The sequence below is a fragment of the Dendrobium catenatum genome, unplaced genomic scaffold (genome assembly GCF_001605985.2).
Source record: "Dendrobium catenatum unplaced genomic scaffold, ASM160598v2 fragScaff_scaffold_1026, whole genome shotgun sequence".
NCBI lineage: Eukaryota > Viridiplantae > Streptophyta > Magnoliopsida > Asparagales > Orchidaceae > Dendrobium > Dendrobium catenatum.
The window spans coordinates 213,065-234,589 of record NW_021319488.1 but is presented as its reverse complement, the minus strand read 5'-3'; the positions used below and the strand labels follow the sequence as shown (position 1 = coordinate 234,589).

At 35.1% G+C, this 21,525-nt stretch overlaps 1 protein-coding gene across 3 annotated transcripts in view; it reads left to right on the top strand.

Annotated features, from left to right (window-relative positions):
* The window catches only part of LOC110092572 (transportin MOS14), a 132,848-nt gene that overhangs the window by 82,197 nt on the left and 29,126 nt on the right, over window positions 1–21,525 (top strand). For all 3 annotated transcript variants that reach the window (XR_002302599.2, XM_028698005.1, XM_020817182.2), the window contains 2 exons: window positions 10,731–10,918; window positions 11,014–11,125. Coding sequence is in view for 2 of the 3 variants with exons in the window: in XM_028698005.1 (XP_028553838.1) it covers window positions 10,731–10,918; window positions 11,014–11,125 (300 nt within the window). In the remaining variant the exon portion in view is untranslated. The remainder of the gene's footprint in view (window positions 1–10,730; window positions 10,919–11,013; window positions 11,126–21,525) is intronic.

Here is a 21,525-nt window from a genome sequence, read left to right as displayed (position 1 = left end):
AGATTTCAAACAGGTGTGTATGTGTAAGCATCAAACGAGACCACTGTGGACACAAGCTACACCGCGCCTAACGACGATCCCTATCAGAAGGTCCAAACAAGTACAATCAAACCACCCGAGATGGTGAAAGGGTGGATATGATGCAGAAGCAATGGGTCTCCCGCAACATTCTAAAAGCTTCGTAGTGGATACAACGGTTTCCCTACAAATGCATATGAAATACTTGTGGATAACAACAGTGTGTTGCAAGATAAGATGATCACTGGGCACAAGTACGGATCCCTTACAAATGCAAATGAAAACTTGTGGATAACAACAGTGTAATTGTACAACGAATCGCTGTGGACACAAGTATTGATATCACCTACGACATTGGTCGTCAAATCTTCAAGCACACCGGGACAAAAGGCAGCCCGATGTACGATAAAAAGGACACCCCTAGAGAAGGGAGAAATGTTTGAACTAAATTAGACCAAACTTGCCTGGTGTTCAAAGTTCTCCCTTATCCATTCTTAGGGAGAAACAAGCCACACGCTCGTATCCAAAAACACCGAAAAATAACAAATCTGCTACACGAAGATCCTAAAAGGAGTTCTCCCAAATCAAGAAGTCTTTAAAACTCAAAACAGAAAATCCTTCCCCGTGAATTGAGAAAAGGGGGGAGTCAATCTCAAGAACGCAACGCACCGGATCGCAACACTGATATGACAGCAGGACAGACGAGGCGTCTACAACATTGATATTCGGCCTTCAAGGCCTAAAATCAAGAAAAATTCGTAACAAAGGCATAAGCCTTATAGAACTTTTTCTGATCCTTCTATACGATCAATAGGAGTACGACAGGGTTCGAACTATCAAATAGATACACGGTTGTAGTGACCGGTGTATTTAGTTTAACATACATTCTTTTATAGCCTTCAATGCCTAAAATCAAGAAAATATAGACAAAGGCACAAAAGCCTACGAGAACCCGATCCCTATCGATAAGTTGATAGGTCCGACAAGGTTCAATCAAATGGAAATGACCCTAAACACTCCCGATGATGGCCGTGTTGAATGTTATCTCAACCGGGGATGGTCCATTCAAATTCCAAAAACTCCAAAAATGCTCACTCAAAACCCAAAAAATCTACAAACTCCAATTTCAAAATATTTAAAAATGACAAATATATCCATCAGATGCTTAAAGCAAAATCTCATCCACCTTCCGCTACAGTCTGCCGGGTGGACAATTCAAATAACTCTAGCTCACAAGAGCGAAATGCCTAGTCGAAAATATCACTAGGATCCATTCTCAAACAGTCTCCTGCCCATAAGACGTGGTAACTGTCCTCTAACCCGGCGGTCTTGCGCTAAAATGTGCACCCGCAGGATAACGGTTACGATCGAACCCGGGCCTCCTAAACCGCTGGTTCGACCCGAAATGCTACACGATATCTCGGTTATGCCAGACCAATACGGCTCCCTTATTGCATCAAATCCTTGAGATATGAATCAATAAGGATATGTATCGATAGGCAAGCCTCTGTTAGCTAAGGTGGATTCCAAATTTGTCCCCTTTACAATCCAACACCAACCCACAGGTCTACAAGGTTCCCCTTGGACGAACAACCCATGGCTGCCGACCAAGGATCCTCTGTTCAGGTTTGTCGACTAACTCTCTGACTAAGTAGACAGGGACCACGATGGCGGGACGACAGGAACCAATGGGATTTTGATCGGGCCATTCATCCATTCCCCCACATCCGCTTAAGTGAAAAGATGGTGGCAATTCCTATTTAAGTATTGAAATCTTTCAATCCTAAATTCAAACCAAATTCTCAAATCCAACATTCTCAAATTCCTATACCCAATGCTGCTACTATATGCCAGATACACGTATTTATATACGAATCTGATTAATGACTAGCCTTAATCGAAAGTTCTCTCTCGTGATCGGGAGGGGTAATTAACTATAGGGGCTTGCGCCTATAGGAAACCAGAACTCAGATCATAAAGTCCTCATAAAATGAGGGCGAAATCTCTGGGTAGTGTCTTATCTACAAACCCATCTGCCTTCCAAAATTTACCCCGGAACTTAGTTCGTTAAAACTCCCTCGCCGAATAAAGAAAAGCGAGTGGAGGCCGGGGCCGAATTTTCGGAGCCCACAGTCATGCATCAATCTTAATTCGGGATGAAAATCATTATCATATATTAATATCATTACTCATATTTATTTTGAAGATCATATACACAATTCATATCCTCAGACCGGTTTAAGTACTCATCAATAATTTTTCTAAACTTGTAATTGGTAGGAAATTAATTCTCACAACTCAATTTTTATTTTGGTCCTGAATTTGACTATAAGCTTAGCAAAACTTTTGCCTCTGCTCTCAGTGATGATAGTCATTTTACAAGAGAAGTTACGTGACAAATTGTTAAGCTATTGATGTTGAATCCTTGTAACATTTTAATTATCAAGTTCTCAAAGTAGGTGATGTTGATTCTTTATGTGCAAAAGGGAAGAACTAAGACAAAATTTGGTTTGGCATACTAATAATTATAATCATTGGACCACATAAATTATAACAACACCATGGTCTATATTCATTCTAATGAGATGGCTTTATTCTGTGGGGTTTGGCTTTATTTTATTTTATTTCTTTATTAATATTTTTGAGGGGAGGTTTTATTTTATTTTATTTTCATAAAATATCATTTTATAGCTAGAAAATAGTATAAGTTTGACTAGGGAAGTTGACAAGAATTGCCATAGAAAAAGTAAACACATAAAAAAAAAAAGAATGATAGCTTGATGCTTAATGATCCATCAGAACAGGAAGACTACTATTTGGACTGTCTTGTTTGAAGCCTATATATATAATATACATACTGTGTGTGATCTACTATCCATTAGAGCTTCATCACTCAGAACGCTCCCTTGAGCCTCATAAGAAAGCTAAAATAATGTTCTTGTGATGAAATTTAGAGTATATATTGTATATTTTAGCAAAAGTGTTGAATATAAAACTTTTGGAAGATACTATGACGTAGAAAGCAAGAAATGGTACAAGGAGTGATAGAAATACAAAGAACAGGTGGAAGACAAGATCATGAAGAAGAGGAGGCAAAAAAACTATCATACTGTAACGAAATTCACTTTGCATAAAAATGGAATGAAAGCGATCTTTTGGTGGAATTATCCTTTTGTTCTGATGTTGGAAAGCCGAATTACAACACAAATCGATGGTGGAATTTTAAGATTTTTTTATGGGACAAGGAGTTATACATGGAGTCGCAATTGAAGTATGAGAAAGTTAGGTTTTATGGGATTGGTAAATGCTAGTGGATGCAGGTGAGGTGAGAGAATGATTAAAAGAGCCAGGCATTATGGTAATTGGACTTGATAGAAGTTGGGTATCATGATTTTGACAAGGAGGATTCTTTTTGGTATTGCTGAAAGAGCAGAGATGGTTGACGACGTGCGATATGTGAAATAGGTGATCACACATAGGTGGAGAAATGTTGGAGGGAATATTTTACCCAACTATTCAATGACTCGCTATGATACTAAGGCTTCGTTTGAAATGACTTCCTGCTTCTTAAAGCAATTTTTTAGTACAACAAATAAAATTTTTATACTAGAAAACTACTTTAAGAAGCAGTAAGAAAGCCGTCCCAAACGAAGCCTAATATTGATGGCAAAAAATTGCAACTAGAAGGGCTGCAAAAACTGAGAAGAGGAAGAAGAAAAGGCGGCAAAGGAAAACTCTGTATACACAACTTGAAGAATTCTTCATGTATGATGCTATCAAATATTTCTGTATTTTTTATTTTTATTTGAACAATAGTATGTTTTATGTTATTTTCTTTTTTAGCTATTTAATGATGGGAAAGCATCCAATGAACATGGTAGATTGTGCATGGTGCTTGGTAGACCTTTGGTTTGCTGGCTCGATGGGTCCTTGGCTGCTGCTGGTTCACGGGTTGGCTGTTTTGGAGCATATGGTGATGTATGAAGATGGTTGGAGTTGAGCTCATTCTCTTAGTTGCTTGAGCTGAAGTTTGGTAGCTCATTAATGTTCTAAAGGTAAGCTCATTATGCTGGATTCAATTTTGGGGTGGACTTGTCCCTTCTCCTTCCCCTTTCTTGTCTCTTGGGAATCCGTGTCTATGTTTTTTGTGCTGGATTAATTTTGTGCCTTGGCTTTCACGGTTGGCTGCTGTTTTCATACTTTGTATCCTTGGCTCCCATGGTGGCTGCTGATTTTCTGAGCTGGGGGTCTTCCCGTCGCTTGTGCCACCTCGGTTCAGTGTGGTTCCTTTGGTTCCCATGGTTGCTCTTCGGTTCCTGAGCTGGGCTGTTTTTCGTGAAAAGCATATGGGAAAAACCATGACTTAATGCTTGGGTTCTTGCGGAAATTAATTAAAGTGGCTGTTGGTATTCTCCTATCTTGCCTATAAATATGAGATGTTTTTGTGAAGAAGGGCAGTTGATTATTGTGAGCAAATTTGCTATTGACCTGCGGATTATTGGAAAAGCTTGCGAGCTTGTTTCATTCTTCTTCTCATCCCCTCTGGAAATCTTGCGAACTCTTTCCACCCTTCGTCTTGGCTTCTAACCTCTTTCGTCTCTCCGCAAGTTTCACTCCATCTGTATCCTTCTTCTTTAGCTTTGGTGGTGATTGTTGGTTGACTTGGAAGCATCTGTTGGAAGATTTGGACAATCTTGCAGTGGTGGACCATCGGTTTGCTAGCCCTATGCACTTATCTTATTTAACCTACAATTCGATGCATGTGAGGAATCCGCTCTGACGGTTGTCTGAAGATAGCGTTGTTTTTTTATTTTCTTTGTTTCTTAAAAGGCTCTTCATGTTTTCTTGTTGGATTTTCGGTGTTTTAGTTGATTACTTCTATTTTAATAGAGTCTGGTTTGAGTTCTATCCATTGTTCTCTTTGTTTCATTTTTCTTACACTTGTGCTTGCATCAACTTGGTATCAGAGCAAGTTCGCCTTTTTTTGGTTTGTAGGAGTCTTTCTCTTTTGTGTTTAACAAATGGCTAATGAACAAGGAGATTGGCAACAAATGATGCAACAATTGAATAATTTGCAACAACAAATCAACACGGTAGCTGAAGCAATTGCTAATCTAAATGTCAATCAAGCTAATGTTAATCATAGTATTATATCTTCTAAAAGTGAGGAGGAAGAACCTAGAAATCAAAATAGGAGACAAAGAAATTGGGATTACGGAATTAAAATCGATGTCTATAATTTTGAAGGAAAATTACAACATGAACAATTCATTGAATGGGTAGAGAAAATAGATCAATTTTTTCGAATGGAAAGAAATTCCGGATAATCGAAAAGTCAAATTTGTAAGTTTAAAGCTAGCGGGGCACGCATTAACTTGGTGGAAAAACTTACAAAATAACAGATTAAGGCGAGGCAAAGAAAAAGTTTAAATTTGGGATAAGATGAAAGAAAAGATGAAAGGAAAATTTTTGTCTTCTGATCATTCAAGAAATATTTTTCAGGAGTTTAACAATTTGCTTCAAGGTAATCAAACTGTGGAAGAATACACAGAAAACTTTTATAAATTGCAAGCTAGAAATGATTTGGATGAGTCTGAAGAGAAAATTGTAACAAGATATCTCAATGGGTTAAAATGGACAATTCAGGATCAACTAAACTTGCATCATGTTGTTAAGTTAGATGAAGCTTATCGCATGTCCTTGAAAATTGAAAAACAACATTTGCGGTGAAGCAACAAAATAACTAAAACATATAAGCAGGGACAAACTAGTGGAACTAAACTTCAATCTCAAACTTCTGCAGGAACTTCAAGTGTGAAAGTTAAAGATGCTGAAGGTCAAAATCAGGAAAAGGGTAAAGGAGTAGCCGGAACTAAACCTACTGAACAATCTAAACTAATTGGGCCTTGTTACAAGTGTGGTCTATATGGTCACTTTTTAGCTACTTGCAGAAAGAATAATACTCTACGAAATAATTTCATAGAAGATGAAAAAGAAATAGAAGAAGAGAAAGAGAATGAAACAGAATCTGAAAATGAAGTTGAATTAAAGAAATTTGATTTGGAGGGTGATGAAGGAGAACCGTTGCTAGTAATTCGACGAATTTTAACTGCTCAAATTGAAAAGGAAGATAAATGGCTTAGAAGAAATATCTTTAGAACTACCTGCACTATTGAAGGGAAAGTGTGTACCTTAATGAATTATTGTGGAAGTTCAGGAAACTGTGTCACAACATATGGTAAAGAAGCTTAATCTGAAAACAAAATCTCTTGTTAAATCATACAAAATATCCTGGTTCAAAGAGAGGAGTGAGGTTCCTATAACTAAACAATGTACTGTGAACTTAACAATTGGAGGAACTTACAAAAATCAAATCGTCTGTGATGTTGTACCTCTTGAAGTCTGTCATATCCTTTTAGGTCGTCCATGGAAGTATGATCATAAAACCATCCACAAAGGAGAAAAGAACACAAATTCCTTAATTAAAGATAATAAGGAGTTCACACTTTTTCCACAAAGAAACATTCCCGACCCGGTAACAAAGAACAAAAAGCTTGCAAAGTCTTCCACCTCTGAATTTCTTCGAAACACAAATGAATTAACAAAGTCTGATGTGATATATTTGTTGTTTGGAAAAGAGTCTGATTTAACCTTTGAAATTCCTAAAGAAATACAATCGTTGCTTGATGAATTTTCTGATTTAATATTTGATGAATTACCAGCTGGTTTACCCCCAATGAGAAACATTCAACATCATATTGATTTAATTCCTGAAGCTACATTGCCTAATCGTTCACATTACAGAATGAGTCCAAATGAACATAAAAAACTTTCTAAACAAGTGTCTGAACTGTTGGAAAAGGGTTTAATCCAAGAAAGTCTGAGTCCTTGTGTTGTATCTTCTTTGCTTACTCCTAAAAAGGATGAAACTTGGAGAATGTGCGTAGATAGTCGAGTCATAAATAAAATAACCATCAAATACCGGTTTCCAGTTCCTAGGTTAGATGACATGCTTGATATGCTAAGTGGTGTTAAAGTTTTTTCAAAGATTGATTTGAAAAATGGGTATCATCGGATAAGAATTAGACCTAGAGATGAATGAAAAACTGCTTTTAAAACCAAAGAGGGCTTATATGAATGGCTTGTTATGCCTTTTGGTTTGACTAATGCTCCGAGTACTTTTATGCGAACTATGAATCATGTCTTGCGACCTTTTATTGGAAAGTTTGTAGTCGTATATTTTGATGATATTCTGATTTACAGCATTCACCCATCTGAACATCTTTTACATGTCAAAGAAATTCTGAAAACTTTGAGAGAACAAAAACTGTACATCAATTTAAAGAAATGTTCTTTTATGACTTAGAGTTTGACATTTTTGGGTTACATTGTGTCTGCTAAGGGAATCAAAGTAGATCCTGTGAAAATTGAGGCAATAAGAAGCTGGCTTGTTCCTAAAAATATCAGTGAGGTAAGAGGTTTCATGGGTTTGCATCTTTTTATCGTTGATTCGTTAAAAACTTTAGTTCTTTAATCGCTCTTATCACTGATTGTTTAAAAAAGTGAACTTTTAAATGGACCCCTGAGGCTGAAACTACTTTTCAACTGATCAAACTAAAAATGAGTCAAACTCTAATTCTTAGCCTGCCAAATTTTGAAAAGGTTTTTGAAGTCGATTGTGATGCTTCACATGTTGGTATTGGTGTTGTTCTGAGTCAGGAAGGAAAGCCTATTGCATATTTTAGTGAAAATGTTAAATGATGCTCGATCTCGATATTCTACTTATGACTTAGAATTTTATGCCATTGTTCAAGCTTTGAAATTCTGGAGATGCTATCTGGTTCAACGAGAATTTATTTTGAATACTGATCACGAGGCTTTACGGTTTTTGGGTTCACAAAAAAATCTGAACAAAAGACATGCCAAATGGGTTTCTTTTTTGCAAGAATACTCTTTTTATATCAAACATAAAACTGGGGTTTTAAATAAGGTTCCTGATGTTTTAAGTCGAAGATCTTACTTGTTGATAACTGTTTTTCCAACTGTTACTTCTTTTGACTTTTTGAAAGACACTTATGCAAGTGATTCTGATTTTAAAAATATTTCGGATGCTTGTTTTGCGTATGGAACTGATCCTTCTGCTCAGTTTGTTATACATCAAGGTTTTTTGTTTAAGGGAACTAGAATTTGCATATCTAAAAGCTCTTTAAGAGAACAAGTTGTGAAATAATTGCATAGTGGAGGTTTGAGAGGACATTTTGGGCAAGGAAAAAACAATTGTTTTAGTCGAAGAAAAATATTTCTGTCCTCACATGAGAAAAGACATTGCTAAACTGGTTAAACAATGTAAGGTATGTAAGGCTTTTAAAGGAACTGCACAATGCCTTATTTGCTGGACCTACCAAATACTGTTGGCACTTCTCCTGTTTTTAATGTTTCTGACTTGTCTTTGTATTAAGGAAATTCTGATGATTTTGTAGACATTTAAACTTTACCACTCTCTGCTCCTTTGGTAAAGTCTAAAGATTAAATTGAAGATGTTGTTGATATGAAAGTCATTAAAACAAGACATGGGGAACACAAGAAGTTCTTGGTCAAATGTAGCAACCATTGACTGATTGCACCTGGATTGATGCTGCTGATCTAAAAAAGAGGAATTTGGAGCTTTATGAACGAGTTGCTGATACATTCTCATCAGGAGATGAGAATTTTCCACCAGGAGGGAATTGATACTATCAAATATTTCTGTATTTTTTTATTTTTATTTGAACAATAATATGTTTTATGTTCTTTTCTTTTTTTAGCTATCTATTGATGGGAAAGCATCCAATGAATATGGTAGGTTGTGCATGGGGCTTGGTAGACCTTTGGTTTGCTGGCTCGATGGGTCCTTGGCTGCTGCTGGTTCACGGGTTGGCTGTTTTGGAGCATATGGTGATGTATGGAGATGGTTGGAGTTTAGCTCATTCTCTTAGTTGCTTGAGCTCAAGTTTTGTAGCTCATTAATGTTTTAAAGGTAAGCTCATTATGTTAGATTCAATTTTGGAGTGGACTTGTCCCTTCTCCTTCCCCTTTCTTCTTGTCTCTTGGGAATCTGTGGCTATGTTTTTTGTGCTGGATTAATTTTGTGCCTTGGCTTTCACGGTTGGCTGCTGTTTCCGTGCTTTGTCTCCTTGGCTCCCACGGTGGCTGCTGGTTTTTCGAGCTGGGGGTCTTCCTGTGGCTTGTGGTGCCTCGATTCCGTGCGGTTCCTTTGGTTCCCGTGGTTGCTCTTTCGATTCCTGAGCTGGGCTGTTTTCCGTGAAAAGCATATGGGAAAAACCATGACTTAATGCTTGGGTTCTTTTGGAAATTAATTAAAGTGGTTGTTGGTATTCTCCTATCTTGCCTATAAATATGAGATGTTTTTGTGAAGAAAGGCAGTTGATTATTGTAAGCAAATTTGCTATTGACCTGCGGGTTATTTGAAAAGCTTGCGAGCTTGTTCCATTCTTCTTCTCATCCCCTCTGGAAATCTTGCGAGCTCTTTCCACCCTTTGTCTTGGCTTCTAACCTCTTTCGTCTCTCGCAAGTTCCACTCCATCTGTATTCTTCTTCTTGAGTTTTGGTGGTGATCGTTGGTTGACTTGGAAGCATCTGTTGGAAGAATTGGACGATCTTGCAGTGGTGGACCATCGGTTTGCTAGTCCTATGCACTTATCTTATTTAACCTACAATTCGATGCATGTGAGGAACCCGCTCTGACGGTTGTCTGAAGATAGCGTTGTTTTTTTATTTTCTTTGTTTCTTAAAAGTCTCTTCGTGTTTTCTTGTTGGATTTTGGGTGTTTTAGTTGATTACTTCTATTTTAATAGAGTCTGGTTTGAGTTCTATCCATTGTTCTCTTTGTTTCAGTTTTCTTACACTTGTGCTTACATCAATGTACACTTTGGATTAGTGGGGAAGAAACAAAAATGGATACAATCATATGTGGCTTCATCAGTAATTCAATCTTCATTTAATAATCCAAAAGTCCATAAAATTAGTCCTATTTATAAAAGAAATTAAATCCTTTGGTAAGGATGAGTTTATTCTTAGGCTTTACTTTAAATAAGGATGAAATATCCTTTACCTGATTACGTTTAAACCAATAAAAAATAAATGATACAAAAATTGTTCTAAATTTATGGGGGTCTAGGCAAGCCCTAACACTAATGCAATTGAGCTTTTTTGTAGCTTGGTTTAACCGTTAATGGTTAGCCTATGAAAAATTAGATTTCTATGTGATTTGGCTGAATTGTCGTCTATTACTGGTTGTCCTACATTAAAACATCCTAACAGAAAATAATAATTCGGAAGAGTTTTAAGGTATATGGTGGTGGTGGAATTGGTTTATGATCATCTTTGAGGGCTGATTGACCTTTTTTTTGTCCTTAATTCAAAGATTGGTTTTTCACATGTGCATGCATGAGAATTAACATTTTATGATCACATGAAGAGCTCTTGCTGACATTTTTTAACTTGTAAGAGAAAGCACTATCTACATATTTGATTATCAGCACTCAAACATGATGTTCAAATATTGAGGCAAATCCCATCAACATTTAAGTCATTATCGATTGATTGATAAGTTTTTGTATTTGACGAAACTTTTATTATTCTTATGTAGTAAATTTGCATCACATGTATTTCCATTTTGTTATTCACTATTTCCGCACTGGCAACTTCATCAGCTGCTGTTGTCATTGAAGAATTTGGTTATAGAGAAGAATATGGAACCTTATGCATCGACACTTTTGAGAGGTTTACTTCAGCTGCTTCAGTAACTGCGCTGAATTCTTCATACATATGCGATCAAGAGCCTGATCTGGTTGAGGCCTACACTAACTTTGTGTCTACATTTGTTCGCTTTTGTCCCAAGGTGTGCATCACTGCCACTTGACAAATCTGTGTCATAAGAACTAGAATATTTCATAATCTGTTTTGGAAGCCATTTTAACCTCTCTGCATACTCAGGCAGTAGTAGCTTCTTCTGGCACCCTACTTGAGCTATCATTCCAAAAAGCTACTATATGTTGTACAGCCATGCACCGAGGAGCTGCTTTGGCCGCAATGTCATGCATGTCTTGTAAGTATAAAATAATATTTACATTATTTTTGTAATATAATCACACATTCTCATCGTTTCTATAACTTCAATCAAAGGAGACATTTGGCCATTTTTTATTTCTTTATTCTTAATAAACATCATAATGCTATTATTTTTCTTATGTAATGTCAGTTTCCTTGCAGATTTTGGAAAATTCAACTCATAACACCTTATAATAAAATTTTGGGAATATTGATCACTGATCTGTATAGTGCAGCCATGTCCTTAGCCATATGAGTAACTTATAATAGTCATCCTCTTCTTCGTTGGTTTAATGCATCTTTTAATATTGATCACTGATCTGTATAGTGCAGCCATGTCCATAGCCATATGAGTAACTTATTATAGTCATCTTCTTCTTCGTTGGTTTCATGCATCTTTTAAAAAATTAATTAATCTAGTACAGGTTATTTTTTAAATTTATTGAATAGGAAGGTCCAGAGACATCAGAGTTTCTTAGAACTTGTGAATATTTTTTCTTTTAAAGCAACATAATTTAATAACAAGTCATTAAAAAAGTTAATTGAACAAGCAGTTACATAGGTTAGCGATTGTAAAATGAAAACCAAAATACAGTGGATCAAGAAAACATAAAGCAAAATGAGTATTTTTTATCGAAGAGGATGGAAGCCTGCTGATATTCAATCACCCGAGTACAAAATGCCAAAATCATTTGGAGGGTGGTTACTTAGAATCTAGTAAACCTGAGTGAATGGAGAGAGTTTTTTTTTTTAAGATTAGTGTCTCGATGAGCAAACACAAATTTGAACTTTTTATCCTCTTGATAAAAATACATGCTTGGTAGAATCATGAGATTGGACCAAGCTTAAATCATCAACAAACTTCACTTCAAAATAATCAAACGTGGCATTGATGAGCACAATTGTAATATCACAAGCAGAATAAATAATATGAATAATAGGACTCTCTATTCCAATTCAAACATGACTTTTTAGGGATCATAAGTTCCAACATTCAAAAGTGATGATACTAAAGAGGGAGCAGGGGATTCTCTATCACGACCTAGCTAGATGCTCGAATTAATGAGGTGGGAATAGATGGTCGAACATGTGATTAGATTTTCATTTGCTAAAATTATCACTAATAAATTGAAAGAGCAACTAGAAACTTCAAAACATTGATATAAATACTTTTCTTCCGAAGCATCTCATCGACGATATACATTTTGTTCTACTTATTTTAAGTTAATCAAATAATACCTGTGAATGTTATTAGAAATAGAAGTGAGTTATGATGAATTCGGTGAGTAAATCATGCTTCTAAATTACAGTAACACAAGACTTTTGAAATAATATGCATGTCATTCCAAACATAAAGTAATTTCATTTAAATTCATTTTAAACATGATCATCAATGTTATACGTATATCATATTTTTATCCTTTCTTATAAATAATACAACCATCACGGAAATAAGAGAGAAATAAAATCATTATTTTAATTCACTTCATAATCGGATGCCTTGATAATTTACCTTAATTATCACTTCGTTGACATCAACTAACACCTATACAAAGACTTTGTTAAAATTTTAATTAATAATTGCTATTACTCTCTCTAATTAATTATTTAATTCACTAATTAAAATTGAATTTTGAAATATTCATTTTCTCTCTCTTTCTCTCTCTCTCTCTCTCTCTCTCTCTATATATATATATATATATATATATATATATAAACTTCCTTAATTGTATTTATTAATTTATTCTATAAAAATTCATAATTTAAAAATAATTAATTTAACTGTATGTATTAGATTAATCATTTATTTTAAACATTCTCTTTTTCTCTTTTTTTAATTTTCCTTTAAAATTTTATTATATAATTTATTAATATCTAAATTAAATTATTTTTATTTATTATCTACAAAATAAATCCTTATTTATAAATGTTAATCATACCTTTCCAAGCTGAATGTCTTATGAGCTTTGCCCGTACTCGTCCCCACACTCGCCACTCAAGCCTTCCATCTTGCTTGCTTTCGCTCTCGTTCTCTTGGTCTCCCCCTCGTCGCCAGTAATGGGAACCCAAGAACTCTCTCTCTCTCTCTCTCTCTCTCTCTATTTATTTTCTTTTCCTTCTCCTTCTTCCTCTCAGTAAGCCTCTTCTATTCATGCAATTCAATAGGAGTGAGCGAATCAAGGATATCTCACACGAGGAGTCACTGCTTTTTGCATTTGAACACATTTCCTCACACGTTCGCACAATTTGGTTCTGCCAGCTATGCTCGCGCCCTTGGTTTTCCCCGCTCGACTAGTCTTCTTCGTCTGTTGCTAGTAGATTAAGGATGATTCACTTGAACTGGCAAACATGGTTCATACATCTTCCAACTTATAAAGATCTTTCTTCAAATTATAGATAAATTTCCAAGAAACCTTTTTTTTCATTAAAAGGTAACTTACCTTGTAAACGTAGTTGTATTGTCTTGATTAATTTAGTTTTTTCACATTTACCACTTTATTACTTATCTCCTTTTTTTATGGATGTCAAAATGAGATTTATTCGCATAAATTCATAGATGAAGGAAAAAGACTCAGCCTGGTTAAATGGAAAAACATTTATGGACAAAAAAAAAAAAAGAGGGTTTGGAGTTAAGGACCTTTGATCAATAATCATTTCTCTTACCTTATCCCTTCCTTTTGCTCTACTGAGCATTCAAAATGGTGAAATGGTTAAATTTTTGAAAGTCAAATGGTTTAAAGATGAATCTTTTTTGTAGCATTATATTGTCATAGCTTCAAATTAGCTTGAAATCAAAATTGCTCATTGAAATCTCAATTTCTTATGTCTATTGATTGGTTGGAAAATTCATTGTAAAATTATTATCCTATGCATCTTGACAACCATGTTTCCAGCATTTATAAAGAGTTAAATTAGGTTGGTATTAATTCTAATATTGGCTCTCTTAAATAGACGTTTATGTTAAATGTCCTTTAGATGGTCACTTCATTTTTTGCATTCCTTATGCATGAATGCATTCAAACATATTCTCTTTGATTTGGGAGACCTTCGTTCCATTTAAAATTGCTTTCATTCGTTGGATTCTTTATATAGGCTTGTTCCATAATAAATTTTCTATCTAAATGGGTGTTAATTAGTTTTGTTACAATGGGTGCAATTATTAACTAGGTACAATTGTTTGCTTTTCCTTGTTATTTCCTGTTGGCATTGAGTTCATTACTGTCACGACCCGACGTGTGAGCTCGCATAGGCGATGCGGGAACGGAGGTTGGACGGTAAACTAAATTATCCAATCTCTAAATCTATCACCATAACATTTGAAAGAACCACTAAAACAATAAAATTTTTAAAAAATAAACATAATCTCATTAAGATTCATATTGTTACCTTTCTTCTTGTGCGCCTCTCTTACGATATACGTTTTCACCCCTTCTACTCATTATGGTTAAAATAATTATACCTAAAAAATTATTGAACACCTAACAATAAGCCAAATCTTAGTAAGTAAAATATGCCTCTAAATTATAGTAATTCAAGACAAAATGAGTAATATGCAAAATGTCACATTTCATTTAAATTTATCATAAATTTGATCTCTTATAAACATAACATTAAACATACACATAAATCATAAATCCATATCCTTTCATATTCATAATAATTTTTTTTGCATTCCTTATGCATGAATGCATTCAAACATATTCTCTTTGATTTGGGAGACCGTTCCATTTAAAATTGCTTTCATTCGTTGGATTCTTTATATAGGCTTGTTCCATAATAAATTTTCTATCTAAATGGGTGTTAATTAGTTTTGTTAAAATGGGTGCAATTATTAACTAGGTACAATTGTTTGCTTTTCCTCGTTATTTTCTGTTGGCATTGAGTTCATTACTGTCACGACCCGGCGTGTGAGCTCGCATAGGCAACGCGGGAACGGAGGTTGGACGGTAAACTAAATTATCCAATCTCTAAATCTATCACCATAACATTTGAAAGAACCACTAAAACAATAAATTTTTAAAAAATAAACATAATCTCATTAAGATTCATATTGTTACCTTTCTTCTGGTGCGCCTCTCTTACGATATACGTTTCCACCCCTTCTACTCATTATGGTTAAAATAATTATACCTAAAAAATTATTGAACACCTAACAATAAGCCAAATCTTAGTAAGTAAAACATGTCTCTAAATTATAGTAATTCAAGACAGAATGAGTAATATGCAAAATGTCACATTTCATTTAAATATATCATAAATTTGATCTCTTATAAACATAACATTAAACATACACATAAATCATAAATCCATATCCTTTCATATTCATTTTGTATTCATCATATCAATATTCGTAACATTCTCATTTTATATATAGTACAACCGTTATAGGAGCCACCGTCTAGTAGCATAAAGGTACTCCTTTATCATTTCCTTTTTCATAACCTTTACCATTTTAACGTGTACGAGTAACGTCCCGAGCTAGTACCATAAGGGGGTGAGCTCCATAAATTCAGCATGCACATGCAAATATTTTATAACAATAATATCATCTCATTTCTATAACATATGAACTTTATGTGATAAAGCCAAGAAGTATAACATATAAATCGTATGATCAATCATAGGATAATAATAACATAATCATGATCTAAAGTAACCATAAAAATTTCATAAACATGCTTGGACTTTCAAAACATATAATTTGAGAGAAACAAAGGTATCACTGTAATAAAGAACTATGAGTACTCACTTCGATTTAAAGGATTTGATCTGATTACTCCTCTCGAACACCTTCCTTCGAGATCACAAAATTTACACCTATAAGAAATAATTTAATATTCATAGCTTAACACTAATTATCTAAAACTTAATTATTCTATTCCTATAAATTTTCGTAGGTTATCTTTGTCTCTCTTTCTAATTTAACACAAAGCATATAACAATTCTAAAATTTTATATTTGGTCTAAATCCATAATTTTATCCAAATAATGCCTTTACCATTACCTAAAATAATTCAAAATAATTTCTATTTTCGGATTTAACCTAAAACCCTAAATTTGGAAAACCCATTTTCATTAATATCCTTATTTTTGCATGCTAAAACTTCCCATTCATCAAAATAATGTTTATGGAAAATTTTTTTCCGGATTTATTAATTTTAGAAATTAGGAAAATATCATTTTGTGAGAAAAACCTAATTTATTCCCTTAGAAATCCTCTTAGGACCCTTAGGAACCATATTTGTAAAAGCACTTTCAAAATTTCAAACTTTAGGGAAAAACCCTAATTTTTCTAACTCAATAATTTTGAAGAAAAACCTAATTTCCATGCATAAAAGTATCTCCTAAACCTTGCATATAGATCTTCGAAAGAAAAGAGAAGTTTTTGCCAAAGCCTAACTTTTTCTTTCAAAGAAAAAGTCATGAAACATAAGAAATAACTTGATTAGAAACTCACCCTAGCCTCCTTGAAACTCCCTCTTTGATTTCCCCTAAGCCCAGCTGCCGGAAACCGCCGTCGGAGCCGCTCACAAGGTCCCCCGTCGCCTAGCCTATCCGCCCTCGTCCTTGCTTCCGCTCGGTTCGGCCGCACGAAATAATGGGGACCGAATTTCCTAATATGAGTGGGAGGAAAGGTTAGGTGCATAAAGTCTTAATTACCCCCTTGCATGCATTATTTTGTTTTAATTTCAATAAGGGTATTTTAGATGTAAAGGAATTTGTATAATTTTTAACTTCAGAAATAAGCAAAATTCACTATAAGTCCTCTATATCATTTTGTTCAAATTTTTGCGTAGAATTTTATAAAATTATTTTAAAGGTTACTATTCCAATCATTTACTATTCCAATCATTATCATGATGATCAACACCACAAGCATCATGTTAGATATCTTATAGTTCGTCGTATTAATAGAAAATGTTAAGGTTAGTGCCTCAAACATTAATGGTAGCTACCCGAAAATTTTTCTTAGTTACATTTTATTTGCACTCCATTTGCGATCAAAAGTGCAGCTAATATGCCAGAAATAAGCTGGTAGATGTTGTTAAGAGATTCCGGCAACGGTCTAATGGAACAAAATTTTATTGATCATCTTGTTATAACATTGCCGTTGCCAGGCATTTTTTAACACTGCCGTTGCCAGGTCCCAAGTCCTGGATGAGAAAAGTGGAGGGTTGCGTTAGGTAGTCGACAGCCAGCGTAAAACTTGTCGAACAATAATGACATGAATCCTTTAAGAAATTGTGTTAATGCTAGGGCGTCCCCTGGAAGCGACGCGCTGTATGGCCTGAATACAGTGACAAGTGTGCAAGGGCCGCTGCACCGGCGCCCGGGTGCAGTGTTAAATAGGCAAGGGTTCCCACATCAAGGACGGATGTGGGCAAAGAAGCTAGTCCATGAAACTAAAATTAGGATAGGAACTTGGAATATAGGTTCCCTTACAGGAAAATTAATGGAATTAATAGATATTATGATTCATAGGAAGTTAAATATTTTATGCATTCAGAAAACTAAATGGGTTGGAGATAAGGCTAAGCAAAATTGATAGTTTAAGATTTAAACTTTGGTATTCGGGTAGGAGTCGTACTAGAAATGGTGTAGGTGTTATTATAGATAAGAGTTTAAAGGATAACGTAATAAAAATTAATAGGATTGGAGATAGAATTATAGCTTTAAAGATTGTTATTGAGGATAAGATTGTTAATATTATAAGTGCTTATGCTCCACAAGTAGGTTTGGATATGAGTTCTAAATTAAATTTTTGGAATGACTTAGAAGAATTAATACAAAATATACCTCTTGAAGAAAGAGTTTTTATTGGAGGAGATTTAAATGGACATGTTGGTAGAGAGGTAGATGATTTTAAAAGCATTCATGGTGGCCATGGATTTGGAACGACGAATGAAGGTGGCAAGACCATATTGGATTTTTGTTTAGCTTATAATTTTTTAATTGCTAATACCTTATTTAAGAAAAGGAATGAGCATCTCATCACTTATAAAAATGGATATAATACAACCCAGATTGACTATTTTCTTATTAGAAAATCAAATCGTTTAGATTGCAAAGATTGTAAAGTTATTCCGAGTGAAAATTTATGTACCCAACATCGATTATTAGTTTTGGACTTTAAGATAAAGGGGCATAAAATAAAAAATAAAGTAAAACAATTTTCTAGGATTAAATGGGGGCATTTAAAGAATATTAACAAAAATATTTTTGGAAATAAGATTTTAGATCTTAAGATTTTGTCTGTGCATGAGGATGCTAATATTATGTGGGAAAAAGTGGCTACTGATATTAAGAATATTGCAAAAGATGTCCTTGGAGTATCAAAGGGAAAAGCTCCCAATAGTAAAAATAGTTGGTGGTGGAATCCTAATGTGCAAGAAAAAATTAAAAATAAGAAGCTTTGTTATAAAAATTGGTTTAATTTTAAAAATTCCGATAATTGGGAAATATATAAAATTGCTCGTAAGGATGCTAAGAAAGCCATATGCGATGCAAAGACATTAGCTTTTAGTGATTTATATAATAGATTAGATACTAAAGAGGGAGAAAGATATATGTATAAGTTAGCCAAACAAAGAGATAGGAGTAGTAAGGATTTAGTTCAAGTGAAGTGTATTAAAGATGAAGATCAAAAAATACTTTTCTTAGAAGATGATATTCAACAAAGATGGATGAGATATTTTGCTAAACTTTTTAATGAAGATTGTGAAAATAAGATTGACTATAGTGACCTTAGCACCCTAGATGAAAATAAAGATTTATGTTTTTATCGGCATATTAGTAAAACTGAAATTAGAGAGGCTTTAAAGAAAATGAAGGGTGGAAAAGCTGTTGGACCTGATGATATCCCAATAGAGGTGTGGAAATGCTTAGGAGATGAAGGAATTTCATGGCTTACTAAACTTTTTAATACTATTTTGAAGACTAAAAAGATGCCAGATGAGTGGAGAATGAGTATGTTAATTCCTATTTTTAAGAATAAAGGTGATGCACAAGATTGTGCGAATTATAGAGGTATTAAGTTAATGTGTCATACTTTAAAACTATGGGAGCGAGTTATGGAGCATAGGTTGCGGCGTGATACTAATGTTTCTCAAAATCAATTTGGATTCATGCCGGGTAGGTCGACTATGGAAGCCATACATTTATTAAGAGGTTTGATGGAGAAATATAGAGAAAATAAGGAGGATCTACATATGATATTTATTGATTTAGAAAAAGCATATGATAAAGTTCCAAGAGAAGTGCTATGGAGAGTTCTTAAAAAGAAAGGAGTCAATAATGCTTATATTCAAATCATTAAAGATATGTATGCAGGAGCTATTACATGTGTTCAAACACAAGGTGGGCACCGAGGTCGGCTGCAGATCGAGGAAGGGAGAAGCATTTTCTTCTCTATTTTTTTTTTAACAATTAATAATTATAATCATATAACTATAACAATTATAGTTAATTATAATTAATAATAATTATTTATAATTAATAATGATTAGTTTATAATTCTAGATAATTAATTAACAAATTATAATTAATTAGTTATAATTAATTATAATTAAAAATAATTAACTATAAATAACTACTCATTATTATTAACAATTATAATTAATAATTAATTAATAGTATTAATAAATTATAACTAATTCATTATAATTATGATGAATTAATAATTAATTATAATTAACAATTATAACTAATTGATAATTAATTATAATTAGTAATGAATAAATTATTATAATTACCATTAATTATAAAAAATATTAATTATAATTAGTAATACCTAATTATAAATAATATAAAAATAAAATCCCCCGCCTCCCCTCTTGGCTCGGCCTGCTCACGGATTAGGCCGAACAAGCGCGCGAAAGGGAGAACGTCTACCTTCACAGCAACCGAGCTCTCGGTTTTGCTTCCGATCAAAATGTTGTAACTTCTGATCTCAATAGGAAAGGAACTCGTCGCTAGGACCAAGCCGAACAGCCACGACGGGATCAGAAGAGTAAAGGGCGCGGAATGGAGGCTTCGGCAGTGAGATCGGCTCAGGTAAGCTTTCCTTCTCTCTCTCTCTTCTCTCCTCTCTCTCTCTCTCTCTGCTTCTCTGAGATTGGGATCGGCACAGGCAGAGGAAGGATCGGAGGGTGGGGCGCGCACTTGGAGGAGTTCAGCCGCTTTGGAGTTGGCAGTGGAGAAGGTATGGCTGTTGGGGTTCCGATAGAGGGGCGACTGGGTTCGTGAGGTAAAGCGACGGGAGCTCGATCGTGTGGGAGAGGAATGAGAGAGGGAAGAAGAGTAGAGACTGGAGCTCGTGGAAGTAGCGGGAGAGGAGTCGTGCGAGAGAGGTCGGACGTGAAGAGCCGCACCCGAAGACTCCATTTTGTTCGCTATTTAAACGACGCGTTTGGGCTCTCGATGCGAGGTGAGGTCGCAGATTTTCAACAGGATTTACAGAGAAGCGATGCGAACCCGCTGTGATTTGAGGGATTTGAATGGTTCGGCAGTCTGAGGTTTAGCAGCAGGATATCAGCGGATTTGGCAGAAAGATTTATAGCAGAGGTATGATTTCATTTTTACTTCCATTGGGTATTATACAGATCAACATAAATGCCTCTTGAGCTCTTCCAACACCTGATCTCTTTCCTTCAATATGCTGATCCACTGCAGATACTGTGAGTATTACTATGGCGTGTTTAGTGGTACCAAACTGGGGGGTCCCTCCGCATATAAACACGCTTAAAAGGTGTCATCTGGTAGCCGAGTGAAATGAGGTATTGTACCAATATTCTGCCCAAGCTAGCCATTTGGGCCCACGCTTTGGTGTTCAGACACAAAACACCTCAAGTATGTCTCAAGCTCCTATTCACCACCTCGTCTGCCCGTCAGTCTGTGATGGTTAGGCTGTGCTCCTCTTCAATACTGTTCCCTACATCCTAAATACTCCTCCAAAAATGGCTCAGAACACCTTGTTCCCTATCAAAAATAATGACTATGGTACCCCATGCATGCGGACTATTCCCTCACAAATTGCTGCTGCTACAGACACCGCTGTGTACGGGTGTCTCAAGGAATGAAATGAGCATATTTGCTCAGCCTGTCGACCACTACAAGTATACACTGTGTAGCCTTCTGATTTGGGCCCATCAATGAAATCCATAGTAATCTCCCCAAACCTTCTTTGTAGGGCCAGAGGCTGTATAATCCCCCTGGTGCCATCGTTCAGGTACTTGCTCCGCTGGCAGATATCACACTTCGCCACCATCTCCTCTACATTCTTTCCTCATCCCCTTCCAGTACAATTCAGCAGCTAACCGGCTATAAGTTCCTTTGCACTCCTGAATGCCCTCCTATGGCATGCCCCATGAAACTCCTGTAGTAGCTGGGGAATGTGGA